Source organism: Gadus morhua, chromosome 7, assembly GCF_902167405.1.
Source record: "Gadus morhua chromosome 7, gadMor3.0, whole genome shotgun sequence".
Classification (NCBI taxonomy): Eukaryota; Metazoa; Chordata; class Actinopteri; order Gadiformes; family Gadidae; genus Gadus; species Gadus morhua.
This window is the reverse complement of record NC_044054.1, coordinates 14,681,743-14,707,940: the sequence shown is the minus strand read 5'-3', so window position 1 is coordinate 14,707,940 and position 26,198 is coordinate 14,681,743. Positions and strand designations below refer to the sequence as shown.

Genomic DNA, 26,198 nt, shown 5'->3' with positions numbered 1-26,198 from the left:
GTCTCATCGTAGCTCGGCAAGGTACAGAGAAACAACAACCTACCGGATCTTGACTTACGATCTTTATCTTCTCTCTATCGCAGTTTGTCCCAACCTCGGGCCGGGAGCACACTCAGCGCCGCCTGAAATGAATATGGCTTATAAACTATAGATATTGGACGGTTTTATTTTTAATGTTCAAAGGGGTAATGGTTTTTCATAAAGGAGCAGACATGCTAATTGCTATCCATGAGAAAACTACCACCGATACGAACGTCTTCACTGACATTGATATTCAAGGTTACCACGGCTACAACAATGTTTGAGGATGCGGACGCATGCAGGAATGTTCTCCCCTGTTGTGTCCGTTGTACCGGTGGTGGGGTGAGCGTGGCTGTCCGTCTCTGTCCCCTCCTCTCAGGCATGGGGGACATGGCCGTGTCCAACTCCATCGGCAGTAACATCTTTGACATCCTGCTGGGTCTGGGGTTCCCGTGGGCTCTCAGGACTCTCATCGTGGATAGAGGAATAGCGGTGGGTGCGCGCCAAAGGGCTGCGATACTCGCTGAGGGTCCTGACCGACCCCAGGCCTCCGGTCAGAGAGCTGGGCGTCACACTGTATATGTATATGTGCTGTGTACTGTTAACGTGCGCCACAGGACCTGTTTCCAACCATTTTTTTGTATATGGAAAACAGTCAATATACAAGGATTTGTTTGTTATCGTTTATGATTTGAGCTCTGTCATTGTTCGGTTTGGGCTTTTCACGGCACCTCACATTACATATTATGGCAGCATTTCCTGGCCATATTCAAAAGTTGACAGCATGTGTATTCATCAAAAGCAGCACTCAATGTCTCTCTCTACACCCTCAGTGCTAATGCACTTACATAGAACTCTAGGACTAACTAAAGTCCCCAGACTTAGTATCAAGTACCTTAGTAAGGAGTTACTTAGTAGATCTTAGTTGTAAGTGTGTGCCGTGGTATGTACCCAAAGACCTTCCTATTACAACTTACCAAGTAAATGAAGCAATTACAAACCGAGAGTTTGGGTAGACACTCAGAACTGAGAGACCAAGGTTCAGTTTTATTGTAGAGTAGAACAGCTTGGCTTTAGACAGCCTGGGTGCGTGATGTGGTGGCGTGTGAGGCGGGGCCCTCCTGGTGCTTTGATTCCTGATGGTCGCCTCTCCTCAACAGATCCCCATCAACAACAAAGGACTGGTGTACTCAGTCATCCTGTTGCTGGCTTCTGTATTCCTCACGGTAAGATAGAAAACACCAACATATTTATACTATAACTATGCATATATAATATAAATACTAGGGATGTCCGATATTGGCTTTTTTGCCGATATCCGATATGCGATATTGTCCAACTCTAAATTTTCGATTCCGATATCAGCCGATACCGATGTCGATATTTGGGTTATTTATTTTTCTTCAAACCTAATTTAGGTAACATTACATATCTCTTGTTGTGGAATTAACACAACATGCTTAATGTTATTGTGATGCCCCACTGGATGCATTCTTGAATGCAACAAGGCTTTCCAAATGTTAACATTGTCTGTGCAAAATAAGAAAAATACTTCAACTTAATTTAAGGGAAAAGTGCCATGTTTATTTTTATTTTTTTAATGGTCTCAGACAACAGTTTGGATTACACTCTCCCTGAGATAATCTTGACAATGCCCACAACAAATAGGGCAAACTTGACTTCACAAATGATAAAACATTGTACCTGAACAACTATGTGCAACATAGCAGTATGTTTCTTTAACTAAAACTCAATAACCTTAATTGAATAAATGCACCAATATGAGTCAATTACAATGTGCACTGTACTGCACAATTTTGAAAACATTTATTTGAGCTATAAAAAAAAAATAAAAAATCGGTTTTAAGGCAAAAAAAATCCGATACCGATATTGACCGATATTACATTTATATGCTAATATCGGGCCGATAATATCGGTGGGCCGATAATATCGGACATCTCTAATAAATACAGTATAAAAAGTATATATACATAATCCCATATAGTAGACACATTCTCTTATATATATCCGTCATACTATTAGGTTGATTTTGACTAGCCTTTGCAAGGCATTTAAAAACCGAGCCCTGTTTTTGACATAACCTGTAGGATTGTCCACCCAAATGCATAGACATCTTACCCAGTGGACTGCAGAAACTGCTTAGTGGGTTGTTGGTGGGATGAAGTATCCATCACAAATGATACTAGCGTCTGGGCCTGTGATACGAATTGTGTGGTAATGCAAAGACTAAATTCCTCAACTTGCTCTTTGCTTGTTCCTTTGCTTGTCCTACCTGCGGCGGCCACCAGGTGGCGAGTGTCCATCTGAACCACTGGAGGCTGGACCGGAGGCTGGGCCTGGGCCTGCTGTTTCTCTATTCCATCTTCCTGCTTTGCTCCATCCTGTTTGGCCAGATGTGAGGTCTTCAGGTCATAGGTCACTCCCCCAGGTCCCGCTCCTATTGGGGTTTTCCTGTGAATACCGTTGAAGCACTCCCGTCTACCAAAAGAGATAAAAGGATGATCTAGAAAGTTATATTTTAAAAGCTGTTCGATTAAGTCAGAGATATTGTACGGTTGCGACCACCCAAAACATACCGGTGCGCATGTGTTTTTAAATCGTACAGTGCAGTGGTTAGAAAATATATACGCATTTAACTAAATGAGTGACAGTAAATACATAGGGTGGCTAATCCCAAACAGAACTCCTCTCTTCCCACTGCTCTATTTATCGGTTCTTTCCCCCGGCAGCTAGCATAGCGTAGCTCAAAGTCTTTTAAGAGAAATCTTCTCCAGTTGTGTTTACGGTTTTCGTGTCTGCCTCAACCCGCTTGTTTTATGTAGTAGTTTGTGATGCTTTTTTATCTACGTTAAGGAGTTGTCTGTATAACTACGATTAAACCCAAATTTCTGGAGTCACATGATCTCCTAGAAACTGCCAAGCCACCATGGTACGAGTTTAAACGCAGATGTAAGATTCCGCAGTCGCCTTCATAGTCCTGCTGCCTTACAAAGGCCCAATATTGGCCCACCGTTATCCCACTGATCGATACCCCTTGATCAATACACCTTTGCCGAGGGGGTTTCAGAATATGCCGCCGTCAGAAGTAGCATTGAAATCTTATGTGGAATGTAAACCCTAAAAAATCATGAACCCCTTGTGTTTGTGGATATATTAAAATGCATATACATTTAACAGACAATATTGCGGTCCGATCTGATAGTCCTAACAATAGTCCTCCTGCTCTTAGCCTACAAGCGTAACTTAATGCACATCACTGTCCCGATATTTTCATATGTGATGAACTATACGTCAAGCAAGTATTGTTAAAATGTGATCTATATATGAAAGGTCAATTGTAGTTTTGACACTGCTTCAACTGTGTGTGTGTGTGTGTGTGTGTGTGTGTGTACTAGCGTCACATACTCTCTGATGGACCGTAGTAGTAGGCCCTTCACTGCATTTAGGTACTACCAAAATTGTAATGTTTGTATGGATTCCTCTTGTATATTTATATTTGAACTTGTTGGATATTTTTACGTTTTACGAACATGTGCACCCAAACATGCCCAGGACGTTTCCTGAATGTGTTGAGTTGATTCACGCGACGCATCGATGTGGTGTGGGTTTAGCGACTGCAACCGTAGCTGAAGTGTGACGAGTGAGTTCATGAGTTCCTACAAAGCTGTGTGCACCAAAAACAGACGTAGCTCTGTCAGAGTCCTAGAACGGTAGGGGTTTAGCAAGTTCCTGTATAACTACTGTTGTCTGCAAGGCAATACTTTTTACCGTTTTGTAAATGTTCAATATTTTCCATAGTTTTACAAGAGTGAAAGTCCAGACAATAGTTTTGTGCCGTTGTAATATTTATACTGTCATGTTATACGATTATGATGAAAAAGAAAACCTTACGTTGATTTTAATGTGACAGAAAGAATACATATTTTTGGTCACTTTGTCGGTTAGATACCACTTAATGAGTCAGGAGTGTTTCTGCATTTCTACTTTTTTAATTTAAATACCACTCATTTTATGATTAAATGTATTCTCTCACCCTGCAAAATAAATTCCTTAATGTAGGAAGATCATGGGGTATAAAAGGATAAGCACATTAGGCATTTTCTAGGCAATATCAATATTTCATCAAGGTTGATGGACATACCCTTACATGTACATCTGGAGCATACAATCAAATGCTCATAATAACCCCCATCCCATGGCTTGCTTTAATATTTGTTTCACAATTATGATAGTGAACAAAAACGTAATATGCTTGTAAAATGATTGGTCCGACATTTAATTTGAAGTTTTTCGTATAATTAAAAGTGTCGGCCCCTATCCGTTTTAGTATGCATTTTTATGTACTTTGTTTTGTCTTTCTTCTTTTGCCACTTCAATCCAATCCCAAGAGAGTTGATACTTTCAATACAGGTGCAGGCTGTTGGAGACTGTTAATGTTTTGTGTTGACTATACCTTGTAGTAGCCTCTGGATTTAAATGTTCTTATGGTAGCAGTTCGGCCGTCCGATGTCGTTAATCACAGGCGGGAGACGCGCCGAGGTGGAAATCAAGCACACCCAAAAGTATTTACTTCCTTAAATGTTTTGTTCTGTTGTGACGTTTGAGTTGATCTGTTACTTGCGTCATAGACGTCTTTCAAATCAGAGAAATTTAATGTATTTTGAGTGCAATAAAAACCTGTGCAATAATGATTCATCCTGCTTATTTTATTGAACCAAGTTTTCCTCATGTATTTAAAAAGGAGAGTATTTTGTCAACATTAGATTGAAGCACCAGACACCGCAGCCTTTCAATTCTGATCAGCCTCCAGGGAGTTTTTTCTAGGGAACCTGGGAGCCAGTCCATGGGACCGTGGGCCCTGGGAGTCACCCGTGACCCCTGTTAGCCTGTCCAAGGTTGTTTTTTTCAGGAAGCCAGCCTCTGGGGTAGCCTGGCTCCGCCCGCCTAAGTACTTCCGCTCAATTTGAATTTCCCTTCAGTACTAGGTCTGGACCTGCTGTATGTAATTTGGTTTTCTGGTGCCGCCACAGCGGCGCCCAATCAGCGAACAGAGGGCGTGTCTGAGAACAATGACGATGGCGTGTCAACGATTAGACCCAGCTTCGAAAGTTGACTGCATACATCATCTCTGGCCTTACTATAAAATATTGATTTACAATGTGCAATTTTTCCCTGATAAATTAAATTCGACGAACAAAACCTGCAGCTGTCGTTGACGGACATTTTCGTGCAGACGCGCAAGGTGTTTGGTTTGTGTACAACCTGCGCGTGATTCCCGGCGCATGACATACATCACAACCAAACGTTAGCGATTGGTTATGATCCAGAGTGGCACTGGGCAGATCCAATCATTTTAAACTTCAACAGACACCCGCCTTCAAGTGAGTTAACGTTTGTCAATTGATTAGGTCCAGACTCTCTGTACAAATGAAATGAAGTGAAGTACGAGAGTCTGGTAGAACCAGGCTACCTCTGGGGACCTTAGAGGCCAAACCCTTACCCCATCACCTAACCCTAAAACCAACCCCTTAACACCCTGAAAGCAACCCAAAAATTAAACCAAACCCTAACGTTAGTGTGTTTGGTGTGCCATCCACTGCTTGAAAAGGAAGAGTGCCTAAGTCACGCCCTTTGTGGTGTCTCCCATGGGACCTTATTTAGAAACACACCAGTGCTCTTGCCAAGAAGCATTAACAAGTTGGAATGGATTCTTCTGTACTAATAGCCTACACATCTGATGTTACAAGAGGGTTTCACAATGTGTCTGTCCCCGGTTTTACTTGTAAAAGCAGAATTTGTGCAAAACAATTCAACACGTTAGTGCCTGATATTTCATTATTTATTATTTACTCTTTATACAACTTTGAAATCCCAATTAAAATGAAAAAAAAAAAACATTGACGAATGACCACAATCATGCAAATATCATGATCACTAAAACTGAACAACAATCATGGTGACAATCAACATTTGTTCTCAGGAAAAAAAACTCTCTCCAAAAGCTAAACACTCGACGACCAGTATTAAGTAACATCTTAATTCACACATCAGGGAACAGATTATGCCCGGTATCGATAACATCATGTACGTCTAATCTAACACCAATAAATATATTCTCCTGGCTCTGGTTTATAGGTTTTGAAGAGAGTTTTCCCCCCAAATTCACAAATCCGGGCTTAACATTCCACACTCATCGGCAGAGCTAAGGTGCCCTCGTCAATCTCCAACAAACGTTTGAACTAAACTACTCTGTGAATACAAAGACCAAACTATTTTAAAAACAACCCGTTAGGCGCTGAGTTTATTTAACTGCGAGTAAAAAAAACAACACAAAAATGTGATGAAATAGACCCATTGTAATGCATATGCAATAGTACTTGTTAGTTGGCTACTGGTACGTATGATAGCATGGCTAACTTATATTACACAACTCCCCCCACACACCTTTGCAAAGCTAACTACTTAGCATCTGAGAGAGCAGATATCTTTCAGGCATGGGTATTAAAAGCAGATACACCCATGTCATGCTTAGTAATTAGTTACTAAGTTTCCTCCGAGTTGACCCTTTTGAAATACTGTTATGTGAGGCAGGCCAGAGATCATTGCATAATAACGACAATATACAGTATATAAAAAAGTAAATGATGAAAGCAGGGACAATAAAGGTGCAGATTTGCATCATCATTACATGTTGAAATATAACCCTCTCGAAAAATCAAGATTCTTAATCCATCCAATAGACACATAGTACAGCATTTACCAGGCAAGTCCATCTCCCAGGACTGCAGAACCTGACCTCTGAACTCTAACCTCTCCCTTCTAGGGTGAGCACCCTGTCAAACAGTGACTCAGGTAAAAAGGTATACTAGGAAAACACATGAAAGCTAGCCTGGGTTCACGATAGGCATCAGCACAAACACAGTGCTGCTATAACACAGCCATGAGAACCAAAATAGAAAAAGGTTTTTTTCTATTGGTTGTTGATGTCACTTTCCCCGTCTCTGATTGGCTCAGCCATGGTGCCTCTTTCTGTGTTTTCATCGCTCAGCACAAGCCAATTAAGGTCTCCAACACAGTCAATACAATCAATTAAGCTTTTCAGTCTTTAGAGATATTTCCAAGAAGCCCGACCCATCAGGAAATACATTTTGGGAGGGACTTACAAACAAGTCCTCAATGTCATGACCCTGAACCTGTAGATCATTTCACTTTCCAGATCAAAATGAATTCACACTCACAACTACTTAAACAAACAAGCTGGCAATGGCAGCAAAACAAAGCTGTGAGGGTCTTGAAATGTAGTCCCTTTGTGCTTGTATTTGATGGTGGGCACATGGATAGTACTAAGCCAAATATGCAAAATGGGAGTAATATTGCTTTCAATAACTGAACATAATTCACTTGTTGGACGTCGAAGAACTCCTGTCGAGTTTCTTTCTCTCTCATTGTCAGTATCTTCTAATGGGCATTGACCAATCAGACGGAAACACATGTCCATCCAACTTCTATGCATGTTTCACCATTATTTGAAATACAAATACATATAAATATAGTTTACAAAATCACTTTACTGTATGATTAGTAAAACCTGGCATGCTACTGTACTTATGTCAACCGAGCTATGTTTTCTGATTTCGTTGCAAAAACCAACAGATAGCAGAGTAAAGGAGGCAATAGTGTTTGCTATTCGCTAAGTGCAGTAAGCTATGAACAGCTATTAAAAAACAAAAAAAGGTAAATCAACAGGTTCATTTGGCTATTTATGCTGTGTAACATGGAACTTGACTCGGGTACAGTTGGCGGTATGGCAAACAAGCTGAAGGCAGAGCTCTAGAGTTGAGACAGACTGTGTAACAGCCATATACACAGCTAATGGAGGCTGGTTTGGTATCGGACACACTTCCCTTTTCACCATGTCTAAGGTTGAACTACAGCACCCCCCCCACCCCCACCCCCACCCCCACACCCACCCCCACCCCCACCCACCTGCGGCCGTCAGCGGGTCCATCCACCGTGGAGACACCGTGGTGACGGTGGATGGGTGGTTGCGTCCCACCCCAAGGAACAACAGAGCCTGGGTTCCTGTTGGCTCACGGCCACCATCCACTCACCCCTTCTGCCCACAGACGATGACCTCGCTCTTTGCGCAGCGATGGATTCTTGAACGTACAAAGAGGCGCTGTGGAGCACGTGTCGCGGTGTCACGGCGACGCTGTGTTTTTCGGTGGAGTCCTGGAGGGGCTTTGGGGGGGGGGGGGGGGGGGGGGGGCTTCAGGGGTTCGCCGTCCCCACAAGGGGGTGGAACCGGGGAGGAGTTGGGCTGTGCGGCGGGGGGGCCAGGGAGCCATCAGGACGTGGGGAGCGTCTGGGTCTGGTATATGGACGCCTTGTCTTTCAACAGGTCCAGACACAGGTGGCAGCTCCAGCTTCCTGTGGGGACAGCGATCAGAGTCAGGCTGAACAGAGGGGCGTGGAGCGCTGCAGATCTTTAGTGCTTTAGGGTTCTGTTAGCGTCACCACTCTGAGTCATGGTGGCGGTTGTGGTGGAAAACAGTTTAAATCAACTGCAGCCACCGAAACCCTGCAGGGTTTCCAAGAACATTCATACATTGTTCCATTGACAATCATGAAATAATTGAATATGAGTCATTTAGCAGAGTGCACACCCACGGCTCAGAACATCGACTGAACAGGAAGTGACATCGCAGCGTGCGGCTAGCTTACCCTCGGGGGGCTCGGACATGGGGGGGGTGAGGCAGTACATGTGGTAGCCTCGGTCGCAGTCGTCACAGAACAGCAGCTGGTCCTGCGGGGGGGGGAGGCACAGCAACAGCCAATCAATACACAGCACCAGGGACCCGGGCAGCCAATCGGAACACAGAATCAGGCCCCAAAAAGCAGCCGACCGGAACACGGCACGGGGGCCGCGTCGGCCGGCCACCGAGAGGACACGGCCATCCAACCGTACTCACGTCGTTCTCCGAGGTGCCGCATATGTTGCAGCACTTGCACTCGATGCACTGCCAGCGGTACGTCTTCACCGCCGCCATCATCACCGGGGTGAACTGCAGGCACGAGGGGTGGCCTGCACGGCACACAGAGGTCACAGGGACGGCCCTTAGAGCGCTACGGTCACAACCGCCCGGGTCAAACGGGGGCCAAGGGACATCCCCGGACAGCCGTCACGGTACCGTAGCTGCTTTACCAGAAGGTGGTTGGAAGGGGGCGTACGGCCCTACCTGAGCGTCCGCAGTCGGAGCAGGACTGCAGCTCCTCCGACTGGCCCGTCTTGTGGTTGGTCTTGGAGTCCCCCAGGCAGAAGTCACAATAGTTGTTGGGCAGCGCGCGGCCGTCCGGACCTTTCTTAGCAGCTGAAGGGAGGCAAAAAAAACAGTCCGTTAAATGCCCAGCTGTAAACGATCCCAAATTCATCTAGGACTAATTAGTACAATGTTACAAGTATATATTTTATGATTGACAGCAATACGACAACACTGTAGGTAATTGGCTACCTTTGACACAATCACCGTACACAAATAGTTCCCGGTAAATTGCTGGGATATCATCGCAGGCACCGCTTGTAAGTAACACTATTAGGACAGGAAAGAATTTGTGTTGCGCTCGTTCACGTACGGTAAAACGACCCCTAATAGATATCAAAGGGACCGTCCAGCAGGGGGCGCTAATGCTGAAGCGCCCCCTGAAGCCAGGCTCTGCTGAAGCCAGACGCCCAGAACCAGACGGGGCGAGGGGGGAGGGATGAGTTCTTTACACTTTAGGCCGTCTGTCGATGGTTTTGTAATACATTCATTAAACCTGTTTTGCATGACAGTTAATGTTCTTTCAGGGTCGGGGTACTTGACTCTGAGATAAATATTTGACACCTTAAAAGGCACACAAAAAGAGCGTTGTCTACATTGGCGCGCTAAGATAAACACTCGCTGATTCAGATACGGCCTCAGCGGAGTCGTGCGAGGGGTTTGCACCTCTCATGTGAAACGCGTTGCATCCCTTACGTGGTTCGCCCGCCAACGTCCCTAGTCATCACAACACAGCAATACCGGCAGTGTTGCGCAATGTTACCAGCTCTTGAGCAGGCAAATTGCCTTCAAAGATTTCCCAAGACATCGATCCCGGTTCCCATTCTCAGGTGACCCCATGCAGGAAATGTTCAGAAACAGTGCAGGGCGAGACTGCGTTTGAAAGTTGCTTCGTCACGGCTTTTAAGACCTCGATGATGACAACTCTGGGCCAGGGCAGTAATGTACTCTCCTTCCCTCCCGATAAAGTAGCATTGTACAACGCTCCCGCCTAGGCCCAGGCCCACAACACAACACAGCGTTTTACAGTAGCCCCCACAATGCTGACGGCGCCCAACAACACTGTACCGGAAACAACATCACAGCCTGTGTCCACAACACAACACGGAACAGTGGGGCCCGATCACGCGGCGTTGCCTGGGCTTACTCTTGGGTTCTTGGGGTGGGGGTGCGGGGGGCTCGTGGACCTCTGCGGCGGCGGCGGCGGCGGCGGCGTCCTCGCCCTCCTCCTGGGCCAGGTGGGAGTGGGCGTAGTGGTAGCTCAGCCCAGGCCGGTTCTTGTAGCGCTTGCCACAGACTGTGGGCACACGTCAGCGTGGGTTAAGGCACGGGCCGCGGCGGACCCCCACGGGTGGTTTCAGCAGGAGCGCCCGTCCTTTTTCAGACCTCCACGAAACATGTGCTGTCGTGCATTTGTTGTATTTTTGGGCGATGCACAAATGCAGCGGTTTCTATTTCCTTTTTCAAAGTAATAAAGCCACAAAGTGCTGCATGTCGTGAACCCATTACTTCCTCTTTGTATGCGGTCGCCAATTGCCGTAATGTGCACACAACATTGTGCACGTAACATTGTGCACGTAATATGCACCAAAATATCTTTTACATGTTTTTTAATCGACGTGTACGTTTTCCTGTTACTGAGACAAAAGACTGTTCTGAATGTGGATTTTAGTAGAAAGAAAACTAACAAAAGTTGGGACTAAATGTCTGTGTACCTTAAAAGGGCAGACACCACTGCTTGAGGTGGAAGTCTACATATTCTGTAACACTGACGCAAATGCTTGAGTTCAAGTGTAGGGGCTCCTCTGCACTACCGTAAACAGACAAGCCGTGACAGATGATCTGACTCAAACATTCCCCATTACTTCTGGATGATCCCTCTTGTCACCATTAACCTTCAGCCCCAGGGACCTCCCTCCGTCTCCAACCCGTCACAGAGGATAGAGAGAGGACAGAGAGCAGCCCAGCCTTCCACCTCCGTGGGACACTGTTCTGCACCCAGGCCTCAGGGTGTGGGGGCAGCTCCGTCACGAGACCCTCACCACCACCCCTGTGTTCCTCGCTCTACTCCGACCTTGAAAGGTCTGCTGCCAGACATGCAGCCTCTGGAAGCCGAGAGGCTGGACAGACGCAGTGGGCCTAGGATGGGCTGAGTGTTAAGGAGAGGGAGACGCAGCACAGGGGGACTCTGAGAGGCTGGACAGACGCAGTGGGCCTAGGATGGGCTGAGGGTTAAGGAGAGGGAGACGCAGCACAGGGGGACTCTGAGAGGCTGGACAGACGCAGTGGGCCTAGGATGGGCTGAGGGTTAAGGAGAGGGAGACGCAGCACAGGGGGACTCTGAGAGGCTGGACAGACGCAGTGGGCCTAGGATGGGCTGAGGGTTAAGGAGAGGGAGACGCAGCACAGGGGGACTCTGAGAGGCTGGACAGACGCAGTGGGCCTAGGATGGGCTGAGTGTTAAGGAGAGGGAGACGCAGCACAGGGGGACTCTGAGAGGCTGGACAGACGCAGTGGGCCTAGGATGGGCTGAGTGTTAAGGAGAGGGAGACGCAGCACAGGGGGACTCTGAGAGGCTGGACAGACGCAGTGGGCCTAGGATGGGCTGAGTGTTAAGGAGAGGGAGACGCAGCACAGGGGGACTCTGAGAGGCTGGACAGACGCAGTGGGCCTAGGATGGGCTGAGTGTTAAGGAGAGGGAGACGCAGCACAGGGAGACTCTGAGAGGCAGGCTGGACAGACGCAGTGGGCCTAGGATGGGCTGAGTGTTAAGGAGGGGGAGACGCAGCACAGGGAGACTCTGAGTGGCATGCTGGACCAGGATGCACAGTGCTGGTGAGTTCTGGAGGAGCTAGGCGCACTAGTGAGTGCCAGCGTCCCAGCACGATATGTAGGGGAAACACAAATGAAGGGAATAATGGGGTGCAGTCCATTACTTTCTTGGGAGAAACGTAATGGTCAGGCTAGGCATTCAAACTCAAAACCAAGGCATTTATATCTCCACAGCAAGACGGATAAAGGTTGTGACGAGATACAAGCAGGTCTTAAAGGGAGATGGGGATATAAGGAAGGGAAACAGCCATGCAATCGACATGAACTAACTGATAGCACAAGAGGAGAAGGGGCCTAGTGGGTCAATGAGTTAAAGGCCCAGTCGTTTACACATAATTCAACACAACCTCATCGCCTAGGACATTACTGACACACATTGAACAGAGTGCGACAAAGCAAGGGAACAGACGAACCAAGCAGTAAAGAACAAGCAGACCAAGACAAAGGCCGGAGTTCAAGAAGGGAATGAAAAAGATATATATACCTCTTTCAGAAGGTTTTGAAATATGCTTTTGTTTGACAGAGTCTGAAAAAGAGATGAGAGAAAGCATGTGAGAGAAAAATAGAGAGAGAGGAAGATGAGCATGGGGGAGAGAAAGAGCTGCACTGAAAGTCTAACAGATGCACAGAGAAACAGAGAAACAAAGCAGAAGTAGAAAAGGGTCTCTACCCCCCCCCCCTGGTCTCGAAACGATCATGCTTGTGATCCATGTGAGGCACCTAGTGTCTCCTTTGGGATCAACAACGTTAATCACATCTGGTGGTCCCGGGGCGGGGGCGGGGGGGGGGGGGGGGGGGGGGGGCTATATAGGCTGTCAGCGGTGGGGCGTGTACCGCCGTACAAGCGGCCTGTCCGTCCACTCACTGTCGCAGGCGTAGGGCTTGTCCCGGTCCTCCAGCGCTGCCGTGTCCAGCTTCTTCCTACTGGAGCTGGCCCCTCGACCCTGGGGACACAGGTCGACCCACACAGCGCCACACATGGGTCAGCAGACAGGACCGCACAGAGGGGGAGAGGGGGAGGCCGGCAGTTCAGGGGGGTTCGAGTCCCCCGTCCAAAGGGTAAGGGTTTTGAACGCCAATGCTGCGGTCCCCTTACCTTTCCCTTGCCTTTGCCTCTTCTCTTGGGGGTATCTTCCTCATAGTCTTCATCGTCAAGGTCATCCAGGTAGTCATCAGGTTCTAGGATTCTCTGTCCGCAGGGAGAGTGGGACAGGATGGGAGGACGTTAAAAGTCTAACTCAAAATGTTTTCCCCTAATCTCCTGTCGTGGAGTTTCCAGAAATAATTGGATAATAATAAATAATCACAGATTAATGTCTGTTCTCTGAAAGAATCCTCAAACCAAACATGACCCTCAGACCAAACCTAGCACCTAACCCTAAGGCACTAAATGACCGCTAAGACGAAGCTGAACCCTGATAGCCTAACCCTCACGCCAAACCCATAAACCAAACCCTACTAGAATCCCACAGCTACAGTCAAATCCTGAAACAAAACCGAAAGTAAATTCTGATGCAGCAGCATTCACACTCCAGTTATTGTGTTTGGAAAAATATTATTTATAAGTCAGAAATCTCAGGTCACAGACCCTTCTGGATCGGGCGCTGGGCGCGGGGGCGGGGGTGTAGTCACTGAGGCTGGGCTCCTCCTCGCTGGGCCTGGCCTCAGCTGCCCCTCTCTTGTCGGGGGCTTCGGCCTTCAGTAGCGCCTCCAGGCTGCTGCCGTCAGAGCTCAGCACACCCTCCTTCTTCAGGCCCAGCTCCAGCTCTACTGCGCCCACACACACACACACACACACACACACACACACACACACACACACACACACACACACACACACACACACACACACACACACACACACACACACACACACAGTTAGCAACACAGGAAGCATCGGAGACTACATAGGGATCGACCGCTTCATTTCCTCTACTTGTTGTTATTTATAGTCATTCTCTGTTGTTCTTTGCATAGACTTATTTTAAATGTTGTTTTCGATATTTTTTACTGTTCTGTAATCCTGACACCCAAAATTGTTGCCGGGATTGATAAAGTTTCTCTTGTCCTCATCCAGAGGGCAAATGTCTGACTCCAATAAAGCATGTTGTGCAGTCAGCTCCACATCAATAAAAACTACGTTATATCACATACAACTATACATATTTATGCCTTTGGTGGATCAAAGAGCAGGAAAATCACCATCTAATCAAAAGAGACGTGGTTGCGGTGGGAATATTTACATAGCGCAGTATTAACATCTGGGGGGGTTTATCACAGTGTGATGTCCCCAAAATTCCCATCTGGGATTAATTTTGTTGATGTCGTTCCACATGTGTGCTGAAGGGAACAACAGCCAAAAAGCAGTTTTTATTGCTAAGGCACTAACATGTTATAACTGAACCGAGAACCCTGATCTCAAGCTTTGATACATGCAAGTATGGCGATTCTTTGCCTCCGCAATACTTACATCATGTATCATCAGTGGAAGTGAATATATGTTCACTTCCAACAGAGGGCGCTATAGTGCATTCGCCAATTTGACATTAACACCAACTCTGTTCCGTTCGACCTCGTTAATTAAAAAAAAAAAAAAAGGCGGACACAGAGAGTGCTGTACTACGCAAATGCGAATGTATAAAATCATACACAAAATTTTTTGAATTTCTTAAAAAATGTATCTCGATATTAAGTAAATGAGTAACAATGTAAAATGGTAACATAGGGCCCTGACGTAGAGCCGTGGGCACCTGACTTCAGAGGAGGGAAGATGAGCCTTGGGTCCTCAGGGGGGTGGGCTCTCCTCTTCTTCCTCCAGCGTCTGGAGGGGTAGGTGTACAGCTGTCCCGGGGCCACGCCTGAAGGACCCCAGACACGCACAGAGGGAGTGAGTGTGGAATGAGACTGGACAGGGGAAGCCACCGAAACAGTCTACTCTAGTCAACTCTCAACAGTAAGGCTATCATTTCCCAAACACCGGTACCTGAAACTATTTGGTCTGTCCCACTGTGTCTGCATGTTTTTTTTTAAAAGCTATGCTACCATATATAGAAAGCTACATTCAGTGTCAGCGTGGACAGGGGAGATTAATGCGTCTTTGAATGTACGTTTTGCAATATAGGAGCATTCATGGCGATAGTGATTTGTGACTTTGATTTGTGTCCCTCTGTGCATCTGTGTTTGCGTGTGTGTGTGTATCCGTGTGCGCGCCTGCGTGCACTAACCCGGCCCGCGGTGTCTCTTCTCCATCCAGATGTAGCAGTTGCTCTGGGCGACACCGGTCTGGGAGTCTAGGAAGGGCATGCGCACACTCCGCTCTGCACACAGCCTGGCGTTGTAGTTGTGACACTGCTCCATGGCATCTCTGTAGTACTGCTCGCCCAAACTACGCCCAAAAGAAACACAGAGGGCGATCTCAGGCTACATCAAATACATACAAATCAATACAAATAAATCTGATATCCATTGAATTTTGTCCATGTGTGACCGTTCATTTCTGTTATAATTAACTCCGGATACTCAAAACGCCGGTTTAAGGGGCATTTCCGAATGCGTAAAATAGCGACTCCTAGCGTCTCATAATTCGTTGGTCACACTTTCCTATGTCGAATCTTTTTGCACCGTCAGAAATGTAATGCCATACGTTTAATGGAACCTGAGATATAAGATGTTGTTGACGTAAATGTAAAGAAAGTTGATACTGGTAAAAGAGAGTGGTAACAAGTACGTTGACCTACGGATGTATTTAGTATGGAAAATGTCTTAATGTCCTCACATCCTCTTCAGACGTAATGAGTTTGCTCAATTAGATTCCAAGTTCTTTCGAAGTGTGAACATTATATTCTCATATGTTATTCTAATTCTTAAACCATGGTACTGGGAAGAGGGTGTGGCAGAGTATATTAGATCACAACCATACAATATATACAAGAAGGTGATACCTAGGATTAGCCTGAAACGTAGGGGTAAAAAATACAGTCCTATCCCTACATAAACTTTAGGCAACCAAAAGCATAAAAAAAAACTGTTATCCAATGTGGAGACACTGACACCTACACCCAAGTATTTATTCTTTCTGAGCAAGTTGGGCGACGGCCAACAATCTTTATTGCGCTAATATGGACCAGAATAGACTGCCTCAGCTCGTTCCCAGGCGTTCTCCTCTCACGAAGGAACGCCTGGAACAGGATGCTACAAATGAGCGTTATTGGCGGGAGTTAGGTGGGTACGTTCAGTTACATGGGTTTAGGGGCTAGAGGCCAGAGAAAGAGGGGGACTTCCGATAGAGGGATATCCGTTTCCGTTACCTGATTCGGATATTGCTTTGTCCAATTCTTCGCCAAAACTCCATTTAAATTCTCATTGTCTCTCGTGTTTTTATTCTTGACATGTTCTTGTCTGTAAACTGGCGTAGACGGCTAATAGGAAGTAAGAGGCCGGAAATTGCGTTCCAACCGACCGGGATAACGCTACAATGCAGGACCCTCTGCCTAGACTGCCACTATTACCCTTTCAGCGCAAGCAAAACTACTCAACACGGCAGCCAGAGGTCTATAGCCAACGAACACGTATGAATTATGTAAACTTAATATGATTATACAGGTGATACAAGTACAGTCGAATAAACAAGACAAAGGTTTAAAAGAAATGAAAAGCGGAACGTCATCTGCCTGTGTGTTAACGGGAGTTGTTCTCACTTCCATGGCTGGACACGGAAAGACATGACTAGCGTGTGCTATCGTAGTTCCTGGGTGACATGGTTGCCTAAGACAGCCTTAGACAGCGTGCTATTTCCGTAAATATAACAAATTGTCACTTCACCGTGACAATGTTGAGGTGTGTAAGGTGTGTAGGGAAAAAGTGAAACACTTACAGTTTGACAACATTCTCAACAACAGCAGCCATCTTGGGTTTAATACACGGTGGAAAGTCGTTGACAGTCGGGCTGTCGGTTTCGCCCGAGAGAAGGAGAGCAACAACGCCCTCCTCTGGTCACCTATGGTTACTGCTACCCGTGGAACATTTTATTGACAGTTTATTGTATAATTAACCCAATAAGATCATTAAGGGGGTGAATGCCGTGTTTTTTCCTCAGCATAATTAAAAACACCTACCAAGGGATGTAATGCCAATCCTCCAGGACTTGGTCCTGAGTGGGATGTGGCAGGGATGCTTGCTCTCGCCTTTCTTCATCCTCCTCTGCATAGACTGGACTATGACAAAAAGGTAACTTGCAACATCTGAACCGGATTACAGTGGAGCCTGACAAAACAGTTAGAAAACCGGGATTTTGTTGATGACCTTGCACTACTTGCACACAACCACAAACATATACAGGAATATTTGGACAAACTAAAGACAACTGATGCTTCATTTTGGCTCAGAAACAAATCATCAAAAAGTAATTAGAATCAATAACAAGAACTACTCACCGATAACCATGGATGAAAAATGCAGCTCGAGGGTACCTTACCCTGGGAGCATCTTTACTGTGGAAGGAGGATCAGAGGAGGATGTCAAGGCCAGAATCTGAGAAGCATGGACAACGTTTAACATGTTTAACAAAATCTGGAAGGCCGGAAACCTATGCCTCCAGGCCAAACTACAGATCTTCAACTCTACTCGGATCGGAAACCTGGAGAACCAACATACTTAACAGTCTACAGACATCCAGCCACGCTGTCTACAAGGGGGCCTCCTGGGAGCCTGCTAGAAAACCAGATCAGGAGGAGGACATGGAAATGGATAATCCCCACACAGAAGACAGAACAAATCAATTGCAGAGCAGGCTCTAACATGGACCCCACAAGGCAAGAGGAAGAGATCTATCACCACCTGGAGCAGATGCACAGAGCAGGAGATGAGGGTGAAAGGGCGGGGCCAAGACCGAAGGGGTTAGGCCTCACACACGCACTGCAGTTTGGATCAAATAGTTTTATTTGATGTTGATATCTGCGTGTCTGATGAAAAAGGACATCTACAACCAAAGACATAGGACTATTCTCTGATGCATTTTAACATACGAGGTTGCTAGTGTTAAGCACTAATAAGGCTTATGTGATCATTTTCTTATTTGCCCATTGCCTAAGCCTACTTTTCATTTTTTAACTAATTTAAGAGCGATCTTTAAAAATTGAAATCGTTTTTTAAGTAGTTGCAATGCAATATGCACCCAAGAAGAAAAACAAAGCAGATAACAAATTGTTTTGAATAAACCATTTTATTATTCCTAATATTAGATGTAGATACACAAGTCAACAAACATTTGTCGATCTGTCATGAAAATGCTCCACAGCACACTGACATCGTGTGGAAGGGTCTGGAGTTACAGACTCGTACCTGAAAATGGACAGCAGTTATAGATGCAGTACGTTGCATTAGTAACAGTAGTAGTAGTAATAACAGTAGCAATAATGATAATAGTAATTAATAATAGTAGTGGTATTAACAACTCTGAAATACTCACAGAGGAAGGAACAGACATTCGTCAAAGTAAATCAGAAAATGCAGGTCGGTTGTATAGGCTTATTGAATGCTGCAAGACAGACCACTGAATGATAAAATACAAGCTCTTTCTAGACAGCGTTTCCTGTCTTCTTCAAAAAGGAAGCTCAAATTGGCGCCAATCTTTTTATCGCTCACTTAAAATACTTATCAAGTAAAACAATCATTTTTTTCTTGTATATTACTGTTACAAGAACTCTTTAACGAGACAACTTAATCTTAGCATCCATCCCTATGACCTCGATTGCAAAATGCTTTCTTGATGAGGTGAGTGGTCAAAGGTGGTGATACATTGTTATTTTAACAGCATTCATAGTCTGATTCCAGTTATAGCCAAGAACATTTTAAGATGAGAGTGGATTGCCAGGGTGTATGTGTGATGTGAAATTAAAGAGATGGGAGAAACAGTGCGAGTGTGTATAAATACCAGGAATAACAAGGGTTTTTTTCTTCTTTTTTCGCTTTACCTGACCAATTTTGGAACCATAACGATTAACATTCAAATCAAGCGATAAGAAAATACTTTATAGACATTAACTAAATTCACTTGGATTTCAGAAGCCTCCGTGTGAGACCATAATCACTGGTTATGGTATATGCCCCCAGCTCAGTAGCTCTTTTCCCCCCAATAATAAACACATTGATCACATATCTTCATCCAGCATTCAGAAGTCAACCAGGAGTTTCCTCTCACAAGAGACAGAAAGCGCCAGGTAAGGCATTAACATTGTTCCAGGGATCAACTGAAGGCAGTTCACTTCATCAGAGACAAAATATCGGGTTGTGTCTATCATTTTGGTTGGGATTCATTGGAAATTAAATTAAGTGAGTTGTCTTGGTGGAACCAAGATCTGGTATTATATCCAGGCTTGACTTGGTTGGGAGTGGAAATACTATAATCAAAATGGATTTCAAAAGAACCCTCAAATCCCATAGTCATCGCTTACTGATGACCTGGGATTTCAATCATTCAGTAGTACACTTTAATTCACTATACATACTTTATTTTACAAGTACAAAAACCACATTTTGAAGTGAAGGTTTTACCAACAATGCCGTAGATGTCCATTCACGAGCATCTCTAATGTTCCCATGGGCAGGCCTGTGCCACCACTGTGTTAGACTAAATGGTATTCCTTCCCATTCAACCCTGCTTTGAGAAGTGTTCTCTCTACAGTCCCTGATCAGTGGACGACCGCCGCTTCTACATGTTGGTTCTGAAATGGACGAGGGTGAAACCGGTACATAGACACTCATCTCCGCAGACAGACAGGGGGACAGAGAGCGGGAACGGCAAAACCACGACGGAACAATTGGTACAAGTATAAACCTACGCAAATTCATGCCACATAATGCAAGAGCACATCTAAATATAATTTAGGACTCCTTAGAAACCCCCGTCTGCGAAACCGAAGGGTTTTTCTTATCAAATTCAAAACCTCCTTCATAAAATGAGGCTTTGGGATGGCCTGCCGACAAACATTAAGTCGTACGTTATCAAAACATTCTTGTTATGTTCACAGCCTGGAGCTGTGAAGGAACCGTTGGGTTTTGGTTAGGCTCTGGCCCCCGCCTCCGTCCAGGAGCATTAAGGAACGTTCTTCACTATGACACTCCTCACGGTCCGGCCGGTGGCCCCCACCACGCCGTCGCCTGGTCCCTCCTGCCGGGGGGCACGCCGCTGGCTTCCAGCTGGGGTCCCTCGGCCCCCCGGGCCCCCCCCCCCCCCCCACTTTAATCACTATTATAAATTATAATAAATTGGAGAAACTCATAGACTGGGAACGGTTCTGACGCAATGTGTGGTGCACTGGTAATAACAGCTTCTAAATAATAATTATGATCATTATAATTATAATGGTAATACAATTGTGGAAAAAATGTATAAAAAAACAAAAAAGCCGGTTTTTGGAGACGTCCGAGATGCGTGTGTGTCGGTCTGCTGTGTGTCGGTCTGCTGTGTGCATGGCGTGTAGGGCAGGAGGGCAGCGAATTAGATCTCTTGATCAGGAATAACAAACGTGCAAAATCCAAACCACCACAAGTCTCACACACAACGACTAGAAAACTAATCTCCTCTGCTTTATACATCCACAAGAAAGTATAACACCGAGCAGGCGGGAGATCACTCCAAGGAAATAATCCAGTACAAGCAAAACGAAAGAAAGAACCAAATAATTAAAATGAAACCACTTTAAATATATATAATATTTCCCCAATGTTGAAACTCGCGATCACTTACTGCACACGGCTAAAATGTGTTGAGCTTTATTTTTGTGTCTCAAAAAAAAAGCACCTCAATCAACTGTCATTCCTAAAAAATAAAAAAACAAGAATACAGAAGCAAGCCCAACATTCTCCACTAGTTAAACCAAATTATTATTTTTCACAACATGAATCAAGGTCACCCATTACTCTCATAGTTAATAGCTTCTCTTGCTCCAACCTGCATTGCCAGAAGATAAATAATAATAACAATAACAATAATAGCAATATATTTGGTCATGTTAATAACATCAACACCAAAAGCAAAAGAGAAACAAAGTAATGTCCTTCCCGTGACAGCGAGAATTCCTTCCCGAGAGAGAGGGGGAGAGTGAGATATCCTTCCAGAGAGATGGAGAGAGAGAGAGAGAGAGAGCAGAAGATGTCCGTTCAGAGAGATGGAGGGGAGAGAGAGAGAGAAACGGGAGAAGACTTGAACGCGTCTGCACTTCAGCCATCCATGTTGTGATGTTAGTGACACAGCATCAGAAGGAACTAAAACTAGGATCCAGGATGAAACTAAAACAATCATTGTCCGGTCCTGGAAGCGGAATTCGACTTGGAATCACCTTGGAAACGGAAATGGAACTAACATCTCAATCACGACACAACCTTTTGTGTATAACCGGCGCTAACATGTTGCGGATAGCCAATGAACTGACTGGTCTGTTGGCTGCGGGAGAATGTGGGATCAAATGCTAAAAGCAGGAATGATGAAACGGAACAACAAAGAAAGAAAGAAGGGTCCATGTAAGACACAACACTGTCCTCCATCTTCTCCTCTGGAACAGCACTGGGGGAACGGTGTGTGTGTGTGTGTGAGTGTGAGTGTGCGTGCGTGAGTGTGTGTGTGTGTGTAAGATGAGGGTGCTTTCCTTTCCGCCCTTGAATAAGCTCGGCTGAAAAGTTGACAATCATTGTATATCCATCAATGTTTTTTTTTTCCACCTCCATCCTCAATCTTCTGAATCTTCGATTTCTTCTCAGAATCTTTCCCCAATCATTTTCTATTTCTTCTTGCCGAAGAAGCTGAACCTCTTCTCGCGGTCCTTCTCCTTGCCGTCTTTGTTGCGCATGGTGACGGTGGCGGCGGCGGCGGCGGCGGCGTCCCCCCCTCCGGCGCTGGGCGAGATGGGGGGCATGGTCATGGCTCGGCTGATGTTCCGGGGCCCCACGGGAGAGTCCCCGGGGCCCACGGCGGGGATGGTGCTGTGGATGCTGCTGATCCAGGCACTCATCTCCGCCTGTGAGGAGAGAGAGAAACGTTATAGGAGCTGTTCGATGTTCGCCTCACTGTCGTGTTATTTAATCGATAATTATAATAATATTAAGTAATTGATTTGAAAAAACATTCTGATAAAATATTAAAATATCAAAATAAAACGATCAATCAAGTGTGATGCTTGTCAGTCTGCACTCTTCAAAGGGATCAAATGGATTCGACATTTGATCCATGCAAAAACAGATTTTTCTCTCTGCTTTATTAGGTGTTTTTTTTTCTTTTTCTGCTGCCGGTAGATATTGCCCCTCTGTCCAACTTCTTGAAGTACAATAATATTCTCTGAATCTGAATCAAAGACTCACCTCATCCTTAGCCTGGAACAGGAACTCCTTTCCGTCTCCAAGCCTGCAGAAATAAGGCAGTAAATTCGAAGAAGTGTTATTGTAATGTCAACTTAAAAAATCGAGTGTATACCACTTCATTGCCTTCAAATTTCAAAATCCAAACAAAGAACGGTTGAACAATAAACCCCCTCTTTAGGGTTAAGGGTGTCTCTCGGTCCCCGCTCTCTCACCGTAGCTTGAAGACGTGTTTCCTCTTCTTGTAGTCGTTGGCCACCTCACACACTGCCTCCCCCAGGCTGATGGGCACCTCCCCGTGGTAGGGGATGCCGTTGCTGGCGCTCTTGTTGTCCTTATAGAAGCCCAGGCTCCCCTTCCTCAGCACACAGTACACGTTCTGCCACGACCTGCAGAGGGGGGAGCGAGGAACCAGGTTATCCTGAAGTGGATTTTGGAGCAGATATCATATCAACGAATGTTTGCCAATAAAGCTATTGCTAGGATAGCCTTTTGGCCAGGGTGGTCGACTCCGATCAAACCGGTCCTGGGGTTTGAATCCCCCCCCCACCCCCGCCCGCTAAAGATCATCAGAGTTAATAGCTTTTGTCGCCACCATCACATGGCCGACGAGTCACGTCCCTCTCTCTTCACCGGGCGTCCCGATCTCCAGACTCCCATCACCACTGTGGTCGCCCCCCTCGAGACCCCCCCCCCACCAGACCCACCTGTTGGCGGCCTTCTTGCTGTGCGTCTCCATCTCGTGCTTGCGACAGAGGATGCCCTCCTGGGCCTCCGGCTCCGACCCGGCGGCCCCCCTGCTGGGCAGCGTGGCGGACGGGTCGAGGCGGGACGACGCCAGCCCGCTGTCCCGTCCCGGGCCGTTGATCGAGTCCGTCTCGGATCCCTGCGGACCGAGGGAGAGCGGGGGGGGGGGGGCGCGGGTGAGACGTGGAGGAGGATAAGGGAACACACGCCTGGGGGGGTCGGCCTCCAGGGGTGTGACCCCACCCCGAGCAGCCGGCCGGAAGCAGCAGGGCAGCGGGAGCACTCAAGACATGAGAAGCGGAGATGGTTCTAGCGTTGGCGGCTGTGGAGGGCGGCCGTCGGTCCGGGGCTGCTACATGCTAACAAACACGGGCGCTACACTTTGCTACACCGCTAACGAGGCTAGGGGATAGCGAAAAGGTGAATTTGTGAAGAACTCACTCTGGGGATCTGCAATCTTTGAGGGCTTTGCAATTTGTGACCGCTTTGCAATTTCTGAACGAATAGCGAGTTTGGACCACTTGGCAATTTCTGAGCACTTTGCAGTTTCTGAGCGACTTGCAGTTTTTGAGAGACATGCAATTTCTGAGCGGCCTGCAAGTTCTGAGTGACCTGCAAGTTCTGAGCACTCTGCAGACACAGACACACACAAAAAAAAAATCTTAATTGACATTTGACAAAATAAAATAAAATGATAGGAGAATGAAGAAACACAGAACACACACAACAATTAAAGGCAACAGTAAAATATCTTTCAGAATTCTAAAGCCTTTCGGTGGGACAACCGATCTCCTGTCAATCATCTAAAGTGACTAAACTTCTACTTCATACAAACATCTTAGTTTCGTATCGGCCAAAACATCACAGTCACAACATGAAAATCAAAACACTAACACAGATTCACATATGGATGAGGGACACAAATAAGTCACACAACTAAACTAAGAGCAACATTAACTGTCTAGAATTGCCCTGTTGTTCAACAAGGCATTTGTTTAAAGACAACAACAAACAAATAAGCTTGAGGACAGGGGAACATCAGTTTAAGCACAGTGCCCACACATTAGCCTAGGGACAGAGCTAGCATCGCTACTCGTCACGCTCGCTGCTGCCGCGGCTACGGGCCACTACCGCCTCCCCCGGTGGACGACGCACCTCGGCTCAGTACATCAAGCATCGCCATGGTAACCACAAGCGTGAGTGAGCGTACCGCATGCTTTACACTGAAGCAATGTTGCAATTGTGACAGAGAGAAGCTAGCTACATCCAGTCGACCAGAGGGGGTGGGGGGGGGGAGGTTATCACAGGGGGCGGAACTATCACAAAGGAGGGGGGCCAATGAGGGGCAGGGACGGATCAGGGCGGGGCCGCGGGTGACAGCTGGCGGAGGACAGGCAGCTGGCCACGGTGTCAGTACTCACACGCTCCGTCTGCTTGGGTCTAAACACACGCTTAGCCTCTGATTTCTTTCCAGCTGATAACGAGAGCGATAACGAGAGCTGGCGGAAACGCAACAAGAAAGGGTTAGGAAAGGCTCTCTGTCCGTCCGTCTATCCATCTTGTTGAGGCCACAAAGGACAGAAGGCTGGTTTTCTTTTAGTTTAAAATGTTTCATGTACCAAGGTGGGCTTTGATTTTGGGTCTTGTGTTGAGAACAGGTTGGTCAGTGTGTGGGTGTGTGTTTATCTATCTTGATATACGTCATAGTCTGGGCTAAAGTTTACTAGCTGTAAAAGGTAACTGCAAATCTTTGACCAGTTAAACCGAGGACTAACTTAATAATGAGAACCAAATTATTGGTGTAAATCCTTGTTTCCAAGTCAAATAAAAAATGATTAACACATGGTCACCTTATTTTACATTTTGACTGGATAGTAGCTTAAAATAACGTAAAAATATCGACAGCGATTTCAATGATGTCATCAATAAAATCCCATCGTATAACTGGTATATTCTACAAAAAACAATCGGAACAACCGTAGCTTACTCTTTGTTAACAGGACTCTGTTAAGCGCACACAGATAACCCACCCCTTGGCCCAGCCAGTCAGCCCAGCTACGCTAGCTAGACTCAGACAGTTGCACCGCCAGCTTGAGTGGTAGAGCTGTGTTTAAATGATTGAAAATCTGGCGTCTATTAACTGGAAGGGGCCCAACCGTACCCATATTGACTTTAAAGACAGTGGTCAAGGTAATACACAAACACATTCTTACATCGGACTACCAGCGTGAATTTATATATATTGGCATTAGACCTAAAGGTTTGAGGCACATCTTACTCACCCATCGTATCATACTAAGTGCATGCATATTCTTGGGTTGTATAAATAGACCATATAAATATAAATAACATATATATACCTGTGAAGTGTCATTGTCGCTGTGTACTCCGTTAACCGAAATAGACTGGTTCAGAGTGGTCTGGTCTAGGCTGGTCCTGATGCAGAGAGGGACAGAGAGAGAGAGGTATAGGGGTTATAGTTAAACCATCTAATGGAATACAGAACCCTCCTCTTCCTGCCCCGGTTGGTCTTCTTCCTGCTGTGTCGCTCCTACCTGGCTGCTGATTCGTGGAGCTGGCTCTCAGCCTCTGATTGGGCGGCCTCCTCCGTGGGGGCGGGCGTGGGCGGCCTCCTCGCTCGCTCCTCCTCCTCCAGCCTCTTCTGGCGGTCCTGCTCCTCCAGCTGAGGGACGGTTAATCAAACGTTACGCCTTTTGTGCAACGCGGTGCTTAACCGGGGGAAGTGACACACTCATGACAAGAAATAGGCTGCAAGATCTAAATCACACACGGCGACACGGGGGGGGGGTCGATTTAGACAAACATTCACCAGCTGCTTGATAAGAAGAGAGCCAAACTGTATCTTTATTAAAACTTTATCTGTGCCTATATCTATGCTCTGGTGA

The 26,198-nt window shown here is 46.2% G+C and overlaps 3 protein-coding genes across 12 annotated transcripts in view; 1 reads left to right on the top strand and 2 right to left on the bottom strand.

The window, feature by feature from the left end:
* The window catches only part of LOC115547678 (sodium/potassium/calcium exchanger 3), a 28,414-nt gene extending 23,676 nt beyond the window's left edge, over window positions 1–4,738 (top strand). Inside the window, exons 14-17 of the mRNA XM_030362090.1 lie at window positions 1–21; window positions 401–513; window positions 1,182–1,247; window positions 2,332–4,738. The exon at window positions 1–21 is cut by the window's left edge and continues 94 nt beyond it. Coding sequence (XP_030217950.1) covers window positions 1–21; window positions 401–513; window positions 1,182–1,247; window positions 2,332–2,442 — 311 coding nt within the window. The 3' untranslated portion in view covers window positions 2,443–4,738. The remainder of the gene's footprint in view (window positions 22–400; window positions 514–1,181; window positions 1,248–2,331) is intronic.
* Window positions 4,739–8,366: 3,628 nt separating this feature from the next.
* dpf2 (double PHD fingers 2) lies at window positions 8,367–17,147 on the bottom strand. Of its 7 annotated transcripts, none has more exons than XM_030362108.1 (12): window positions 17,069–17,147; window positions 15,420–15,580; window positions 14,946–15,053; window positions 13,784–13,965; window positions 13,292–13,384; window positions 13,061–13,139; window positions 12,680–12,721; window positions 10,511–10,660; window positions 9,283–9,414; window positions 9,016–9,128; window positions 8,768–8,849; window positions 8,367–8,473 (listed from the first exon to the last, which is right to left on the bottom strand). In XM_030362108.1, the coding sequence occupies exons 1-12, from the start codon at window positions 17,098–17,100 to the stop codon at window positions 8,391–8,393; spliced, it is 1,257 nt and encodes a 418-aa protein (XP_030217968.1). In that variant the 5' UTR covers window positions 17,101–17,147; the 3' UTR covers window positions 8,367–8,390. The 7 variants fall into 7 exon arrangements, with proteins under 7 accessions (XP_030217968.1, XP_030217969.1, XP_030217966.1 ...); XM_030362109.1 differs by having other exon boundaries at window positions 13,784–13,962; XM_030362106.1 differs by lacking the exon at window positions 17,069–17,147 and adding an exon at window positions 16,503–17,047.
* A 1,249-nt stretch (window positions 17,148–18,396) lies between these two features.
* Window positions 18,397–26,198, bottom strand: part of sptbn2 (spectrin, beta, non-erythrocytic 2) — a 71,725-nt gene continuing 63,923 nt past the window's right edge. For 2 of the 4 annotated variants that reach the window (XM_030362047.1, XM_030362048.1), the window contains 6 exons: window positions 25,848–25,975; window positions 25,653–25,728; window positions 23,253–23,431; window positions 22,761–22,934; window positions 22,549–22,591; window positions 18,397–22,208 (listed from right to left, as the gene is read on the bottom strand). In XM_030362047.1, coding sequence (XP_030217907.1) covers window positions 21,972–22,208; window positions 22,549–22,591; window positions 22,761–22,934; window positions 23,253–23,431; window positions 25,653–25,728; window positions 25,848–25,975 — 837 coding nt within the window. In that variant the 3' untranslated portion in view covers window positions 18,397–21,971. Of the gene's footprint in view, window positions 22,209–22,548; window positions 22,592–22,760; window positions 22,935–23,252; window positions 23,432–23,468; window positions 23,923–24,713; window positions 24,792–25,652; window positions 25,729–25,847; window positions 25,976–26,198 lie in introns of those variants that run through there. The other 2 variants (XM_030362051.1, XM_030362049.1) reach the window with 2 other exon arrangements.

Coding starts and splice junctions, on each gene's coding strand:
- dpf2 (XM_030362106.1), bottom strand. CDS start 16,546: ATGGAGTTTTGGCGAAGAATTGGACAAAGCAATATCCGAATCAG. Junction 12,722..13,060: donor CAAGCCCTACGCCTGCGACA/GTGAGTGGACGG, acceptor TCTCTTTTTCAG/ACTCTGTCAAACAAAAGCAT. Junction 8,474..8,767: donor CATGTCCGAGCCCCCCGAGG/GTAAGCTAGCCG, acceptor CTGTCCCCACAG/GAAGCTGGAGCTGCCACCTG.